Here is an 8,222-nt window from a genome sequence, read left to right as displayed (position 1 = left end):
AGAAAGGATCGTAACAGATGTCATTGCATCGATAATACTTTCACTGAAAGCAAATAAGCAAGACAAATTTTGTCCATCAAAGGGAGATAAATTTAAAAGTACACCTGATTAGTCTTTTCTTGGTGTATATTAATGATTTAATTTCCTTAGGTTTTTAGGTTCTCCTGCTCTGCTAATGTTACTGAATGGCATTGAATCTTCAAGGGATAGATTTCAAACCTGAGATTCCCTGAGATATTTTGGAGGAAAAATTTCACCCACATACATTCCCCTTTCAGTAAGTCTCACAACACCAGGTTAAAGTCCAACAGGTTTATTTGGTAGCACGAGCTTTCGGCGCGCTGCTCCTTCATCCTGAAAGCTCATGCGACCAAACAAACCTGTTGGACTTTAACCTGGTGTTGCGAGACTTCTTTCTGTGCCCACCCCATCCAATGTCGACATCTCCACATCACTACCCTTTCAGCTATAAGGAACAGCGTCAAAGGAACCCTGAGCACAAGATTGTGCAGGGAGTGACTGTGTCGCAAGTAGGGTAGGGGATGGGAGAGACAGTACCAGGAAATTAAAATGAGGGCAAATGAACTCTTGTTACATTCCAATGCCAGGAGCTCATTGTGACGAAATTCATTTCTGGATCCTGATAGAGGGGGAATTGTTATTCTTAATGTACGATCATTTTCAAAACACAGTTTCATTTACTTCAAGCAACGTCTTACAGTTTGGCCAATTTCACGTGGCATCCTGAGATGATCTTTCAACTTGCTCAGTGACATGAGAAGTGGAGGAGATTTGCCTGACTGAATAACGTCTTAAACAAAATGTCAGTGACCTTGCGTTAGACAGTCACGTACACGTGAGTGGGCTGTTCCTCGGTTCATTTTCCCCACCCTCACAGTATTGCACGTTTTCCGGGTCATCCCGATCACCTCTCTTTCTTCCCATCTTGTCATGCTGTAGTGGAGGGAAAGAAAGCCCCACAAGCAAGCGTGTGCACGTCACCCCTCGCTCTTTTATTCCCTGCCAGGATCACTTGTGCTCTCGAGAGTGGCGAAGCTCGTCTGGGACTCAGTCCGTCACTTTGACGAAGGTTACCCTCTTGGCAGTAGGCACCATGTGATTCGCGCCAGTCTTGAAGAAGACGAGATGCCGCCCTGTGAGTGGAAGGAAAGTAATATCGGGTCATTTTTGCTCATAAGAATAAACCAATCCTGCTGGAATGCCCGCTGCAGCCTGTTTCAGCAAAGACAGTCAAATATGCCAAATGAGGAGCTTCCTTCACCTGCCCACTTTAATTAGACAGGCCTTCATTTTCAAAACTTCCTGTTAAATTACTGAAGCAGCATATTATGCTGACAGACAAGCACCCATTACAGTCACTGCTACACTGGTTATCCTTCTGCAGCTCATAGAAGTAATTAAAGCCATCTTTCAGTACAGCGTCATTTACAGATTTCATCGGTGCCTGGTGTTTTCACACTCTGACCTCGTACAAGCTGAACTGAGCTCCCACTCGCATTCTCCAACAGCTGGCCTGGATCCTAGCCTGTGCTGGCAGTGATCACTGGAGCATGCATCAAGAAATGACAGAGAATGATAGATCAGTGTTTCACGCAGCTCCCCAATGGAATGCAAATTGTGGCTTGCTATGATTTTCTTTTTAACTAAATTTCCTTCCTCCTCTATGTAATCCAATCATACTGCATCGCACTTTATCTTCAGAAATCTTCTTTATTTTCAGAATATTCTCCTCATTTAAGAGTTTCCTTAAAACCCGAATACATTTTAAACAAAAAAACTCATAAAACTGTGACACGGTGGTACAGTGGTTAGCACTGCTGACTCACAGTGCCAGGGACCTGGGTTCGATTCCCAGCTTGGGTCACTGTCTGTGCAGAGTCTGCATGTTCTCTCCATGTCTGCATGGGTTTCCTCCGGTGATCCAGTTTCCTCCCACAGTCCAAAGATGTGCGGGTTAGCTGGACTGGCCATGTTAAATTGTCCCTTAGGGTCAGGGGGACTAGCTGAGGTAAATACATGGGGATAGGGCCTGGGTGGATTGTGAACGGTGCAGACTTGATGGCCTCCTTCTGCACTGTAGGATTCTATGTTGTACCTTACCTGATTTGAAGAGGAGGCTATGGCCCCGTGGTATTATCGCTAGGTTATTAATCCAGAAACTCAGCTAATGATCTGGGATCCAGGTTCGAATCCCGCCATGGCAGATGGTGGAATTTGAATTCAAATAAAAAAAATCTGGAATTAAGAACCACTGTTGATTGTCAGAAAAACCTATCTGGTTCACTAATTTCCTTTAGGGAAGGAAGTTGGCTGTTCTGACCTGCATGTGACTCCAGAGCCACAGCAATGTGGTTGCCTCCGAAATGGCATAGCAACACACTCAGTTGCCTTGAAGGAAGCTCACCACCACCTTCTCAAGGGCAACTCAGGATGGGCAATAAATGCTGGCCAGTCAGTGATGCCCATATCCAAATAAAAAAACAATTTGGATGCTCTGCAAAACGGAAGAGTGATTTCCGTGGTTCTGAGATTCCTCAAGTACTCTAAATATTATGATTACACTGATGGAACCATGCCTGAAATTGTTATCATGATTCCATGCTAGTCAAAGAACAAAGAACAGGACACCACAGGAACAGGCCCTTCGGCCCACCAAGTCTGTGCTGACACACATGCCTCTCTAATCCAATATTTTCTTGCCTCTAAGTATGTTTACAGTAGCACTGCAAAGAAGTTACTGTGAAAATCCTCTAGTCGCTACACTCTGATGCCTGTTCGGGTACACTGAGGGAGAATTTAGCATCGTTAATGTACCTAACTAGCACGTCTTTCAGGCTGTGGGAGGAAACGAGAACACCCGGAGGAAACTTGTGTAGACATGACCAGAATGTGCAGACTCCACACAGACAGAGACTCAAGTCGGAAATCGAACCCAGATCCCTGGAGCTGTGAGGTAAAAGTGCTAACCATTGTGTCACCATGCACCCATCTTGCCATCTTTATCCTTCATTTTTACAGGGACATACTTGTCTTGAATTGCTAACAATTGACTTCTAAAATCTCCCACATATCGGATGCAGATTTACCCTCAAACAGCCACCCCAGTCTGCACTCTCTAGATCCTGCCTAATTCTGTCATAGTTCTTCCCCACGCCTTCCCCCAGTTTACTATTTTCACTCAGTGTTTTGTTTTACTGCTTCTATCCTTTTCTACAAATATCTTGAAATTTATAGAATTGTGATCACTACTCCCAAAATGGTCCTCCACTGAGACATCAATCACCTATCCAGGTTCGTTTCCCAGAACCAGGTCTAAGATAGCCCCTTCCCGAGTTGGACTATCTAAATGTTGCCTCAAGAAGCACTCTTAGACACACTGAATAAATTCTGCTACATTCAAGCCCCTGGCACAAAAGGAATCCCAGCCTCTGTTGGGGAAGTTAAAATTACCCATCGCAACAAACATGTTGTTTTTACATCTTCCCATGATCTGCTGACATATCAGTTCCTCCACTTCACACAGGCTGTTGTGAGGTCTGTAGTACAACCCCAACAGTGTGACTGCACTGCTCCAATTCCTGAGTTCCACCCATATGGCCTTACTGCATGATCCCACCAAGTTGTCCTCCTCAGTATAGCTTGATGTTCTCCCTAATCAGTAAAGCAATACTCCACCTCTTTTGTCACCCTCTCTATCTCACCTGAAGCATCTAAATCTTGGAATAATAAGCTGCCAATTATGCTCTTCTTTCATCCACATCTCTGTAATTGCCACAACATCATAGTTGCATTTAGTAATCCAAGCTTTAAGTTCATCTGCCTTACCTGTCATGCTCCTTGTATTAAAGCGAACACACCTCAGACCATCTATCCTGTCATGTTTTGTACACTCTCTCTGTGTTTTATTTCTCTTAGCCTTACTGGATCCATTCACTGAGTTCTCCACAGTCTCTGTACACTATACTGTGGCCCCTTTTTGATTTTTATCTTTGGTTTCTCTGCCTTCCACTTTTCCCTTTACTGGTTTTTGTTTCTGTCCCCACCTTACTTCCCCCTGACTTCCTGCATCGGTTCTCATCCCCCTGCCACATTAGTTTAAACCCTCCCCAACATCACTAGCAAGCACTCCCCCTAGGACATTGGCTCCAGTCCTGTTCAGGTGCAGACCGTCCGATTTGTACTGAGTCCCACCTCCCCCAGAACCAGTTCCAATGTCCCAGGAATTTGAATCCCTCCCTCTTGCACCATCCCTCAAGCTATGTATTCATTTTAGCTATCCTGAGATTCCTACTCTGACTAGCACATGGTACTGGTAGCAATCCTGAGATTACTACCTTTGAGGTCCCACTTTTCAGTTTAACTCCTAAGTCCTTATATTCAGCTTGTAGGACCTCATCCCATGTTAACCTATATTGTTGGTGCCTATATGCAACATGACAGCTGACTGTTCACCTTTCCCCCCCAGCCAGGCTGAGACATCCTTGACTCTTGCAGCAGGGAGGCACCATAGCATCCTGCAGTCTCATTTGCATCCGCACGCCTGTCTAGTCCCCTTACAATTGAATCCCCTATCAGTATAGCTCCGCCACTCTTTTTCCTGCCCTCCTGAGCAGGAGAGCCAGCCATGGTGTCATAAACTTAGCTGCTGCCACCTTGCCCTGGTGAGCCATCCCCCCCCCCAACAAAACGGTATACCTGATTTGAAGAGAAATGACCGCTATGGACCTCTGCACTGCCTTCCTACTCTTCCTCTGTCCGGAGGTCACCCATTCCCTTTCTCCCTCAGTAGTTTTTTTAAATCCTATTCAAATGAAATAAAGCCATATCACTGTTACAAAGATGCATGCCATGCATGTACTGGGATCCCCCTGAAAGTTGTTTCATTCAGGTTTATCTTCCACTTTGAATGACTCATGAAGGTTATGAGCAAAGCAGCCATTTTATCTTTTTTAATGAAAAGACAAAGAGAATAGAAAACTTTGGTAAAGACCCGGAATCGCAAAGAAAAATTCGTGAATATTGTCAGGTACACCTAATTCTGACCAGCCCAACATTCTCACTAAATTTGCCCTACTATGGCATGTCTTTCACTCAACTATTGATGCCACACTAGATTGGGTATTGTCTGGGCTAGAATAAGGTTTACCTGTCCAAGTTGTCTGATTGGTTAGAACAAAAGCATGGCACTGGGAATGATTATCACATATCTCCATGGCCTCATTCAGATCATAGATGGACAGCAGGCAACCGTCATGGTGGTAGGATGGCCAACACCGGTAGTTTTCATCTGGTACAGCAACATTGGCTAATTGTTTGTATTCTGTAAACCAAGCAAATAAGTGAGGTTAACATCATTAATCTAACCAAACCAATCTGCACGACACTGGTAGAACAAATCCCGATTTTCAATTACGAGCAGCGTGTGTGTGAGGTCCTCTCAAACTGCATCATTTTGATTAATTGATCTTATTCACCACCTTTTGGTTTGTTGGTCTCTCTCTCTCTCTTTATTCCTATAAACTCTTGTCTCCACAACCATGTTCATTCTTTTTTATGCTCTCCAGCAAGAGAAATGCTGTACATGATAAGCACATTGTACATATCAAGGTTTGGCAATTCCTAGGAGGTCACTATCTCCCTCATTGGATTCCCGTGGTCAAGAGGAGAGCTAGTCAGCCTGGACAAATTCCATATCAGGGAAGAGTGCAAAATGTTCTAATGACCAACAAACTGTGGAAGAATCTGATAGTACAGTTACCCAAGCTTTCACATATCTTAGTGGATAGTCAAATGGTCTAGTTATTCTAAACAAATTACCTGTGAGAATACATTAAGTACAATTTCATGTTGCCTGGAGTCCAGACACAATCTTAAGCTTGATCACGATCGCCACTGAACTTTGCGTTTGATCTATTTTCCAGCAATGGTGCAAGTGTTTACTTCAAACATCCAGGCACTCTATTTAATATTAAATTAAAGTTTGGAATGTCCAGTTCCAAACATTCTGACATGTAGGACATAAGATGTAGATTGTATCCCATGTAAGAGAGTTGTTACACAGGGAGATTAAATATTACAATATGAAAAAATACTGCAAAGTTCAGGTATTTATATTTTGAGTCATTTTTTAAGCCTTTCTTTTGATAATCTTCCATTCCTGCCACCCTAACTTCCTCATTCTATCCCTGCCAATTGTCATTTTTTTCCATTATTGGCACCAATGTCTTGCCCAGTAGGAATTTTTTTTAATCAAGCATATTTAGAAGATAAGCAGCAACAAGGATGTCAAGCAGTTTAGGCCAATTGTTGATACTATGCCCCTATCCCCACCCTCATCCCCCCAACCCCCTCACCCACCAAATCCCCCCAGGCACCTCCAGACACAGCATACCGTTCTTTGGCTGAGACTCCTTTTCCGATAAGAAGTTGGTAAGGGGGACTAGGTGGCATCACTAAGATGTGTAAAAGCTTGGGTACCTGTACTATCAGATTCTTCCACAGCTTGTCATGTTTTTAATATCACTGAATATCACTGAATATCTCATTAACCAAGCCGATGGTCACCTTTCCCAATATGTGGCTCAGTGGGACATTTTGTTTCATTAAGGCCCCCTAAGCTCTTTAAGACATTTTAGCGTGGTAAAAGCACTATATAAATATATGGTGTTTTTACATAGGACACATTTCGAACTCCCTTCACAACAGCACTGTGATTGTGCCTACACCACATGAACTGCTGCAATTCAAGAAGGCAGCACACCACCACCTTCTCAAGGGTGATTAGGGATAGACAACAAATGCTTGTCTTGCCAGTGATACTCACATCCCATGAAAGAGTAAATAAAAAAATACAGCATTTGCTTCAACCATTTCTGATGGTATCCAGTTTCACATTTGCACCACTTGTTCGACAATAAAATTTCTTCAGAGTTCCCAATTGGATTTCTTGGTAACCATCATGAATTGATGGCTTCTGGTTATATTCTTTCCTACAAGTGGAAACATTCTCCTTGCATCCACATGATCATAAATCTTTCAGAATTTTACACATCCTTATCAGGACACTCCAAAGCATTCCTTTTCAAGAGATAGGCAGCCAGGCTAAAAGACACAGGAGTTGAATTAGGCCACTCGGCCCATCGAATCTGCTCCTCCATTCAATCATGGCTGATATTTTTCTCATCCCTATTCTCCTGCCTTTTCCCATAACCTCTGACCCCCTTATTAATCAAGAACCTATCTATCTCTGTCTTAAAGACACTCAATGCCCTGGCCTTCACAGCTTTCTGTGGCAACGAGTTCCACAGATTCACCAGTCCCTGGCTGAAGAAATTCCTCCTTTTCTCTGTTTTAAAGGATTGTCCCTTTAGCCAGAGATTGTGCCCTCTGGTTCTAACTTTTCATACTAGTAGAAACATCCTCTCCATGTCCACTTTATCCAGGCCTCGCAGTGTCCTGTAAATTTCAGTAAAATCCCGCCTTATCCTTCTAAACTCCAACAAGTACTGACCCAGAGTCCTTAACCATTCCTCATATGACAAGCTCTTCATTCCAGGGATCATTCTTGTGAACATCCTCTGGACCCCTTCCATGGCCAGCACAATCTTCCTTAGACATGGGGCTCAAAACTGTTCACTATATTCCAAATTGGGTCTGACCAGAGCCTTATACAGCCTCAGAAAAATATGACAATATATTTCTGAGGCTGTCAATCCTTTGCCAATATGTACACCCCACACATTTCTGTACATCTTCTTAGGACCCTTTATATCCATTTTATGACTTGGCAACCCTGGCAGACGTCATGTGAGGATCTGATGATAATGATGGTGACCAGAACTGAATGTAGTCCTCTTAGAGAAAAGGCAAAGTGCTCCTTAGATGGACACCACCAGAGCAGGTCAAAGACAACCTGGCATAGAACTATGATGGCCAGGGTGAGTGAGATGGAGCTCTCATGGGGTCAAGCACAAAATGTAGCTAAAGATTGAGAGAGGTGGCAAAAGCTCATAGCTGCCTTATATCCCTCAGAGGATAAGTGAAGAAAGAAGTTGGATCTAACGAAATTTTGCTACAAGTTCAGCATAATTCCCTTACCCTTCAATTCTATTCCTCCAGAAATAAAATCTATTGCTAGGTTTGCTTATTTTTATCGTCTTGCTAAACCATGGCACAACTTTTAGTGATTGACATATTGGAAC

The 8,222-nt window shown here is 43.3% G+C and overlaps 1 protein-coding gene across 1 annotated transcript in view; it reads right to left on the bottom strand.

The window, feature by feature from the left end:
- Window positions 1-311: 311 nt before the first annotated feature.
- The window catches only part of pkdcca (protein kinase domain containing, cytoplasmic a), a 60,176-nt gene continuing 52,265 nt past the window's right edge, over window positions 312-8,222 (bottom strand). Inside the window, exons 6-7 of the mRNA XM_080200598.1 lie at window positions 5,168-5,341; window positions 312-1,154 (exon numbers count right to left, since the gene is read on the bottom strand). Coding sequence (XP_080056724.1) covers window positions 1,069-1,154; window positions 5,168-5,341 — 260 coding nt within the window. The 3' untranslated portion in view covers window positions 312-1,068. The remainder of the gene's footprint in view (window positions 1,155-5,167; window positions 5,342-8,222) is intronic.

Source organism: Carcharhinus amblyrhynchos, chromosome 12 (genome assembly GCF_965287045.1).
Source record: "Carcharhinus amblyrhynchos chromosome 12, sCarAmb.v2.hapA, whole genome shotgun sequence".
Lineage (NCBI taxonomy): Eukaryota > Metazoa > Chordata > Chondrichthyes > Carcharhiniformes > Carcharhinidae > Carcharhinus > Carcharhinus amblyrhynchos.
Note: the sequence above shows the minus strand (reverse complement) of the source record. Positions and strands in the feature narration are given on the sequence as shown.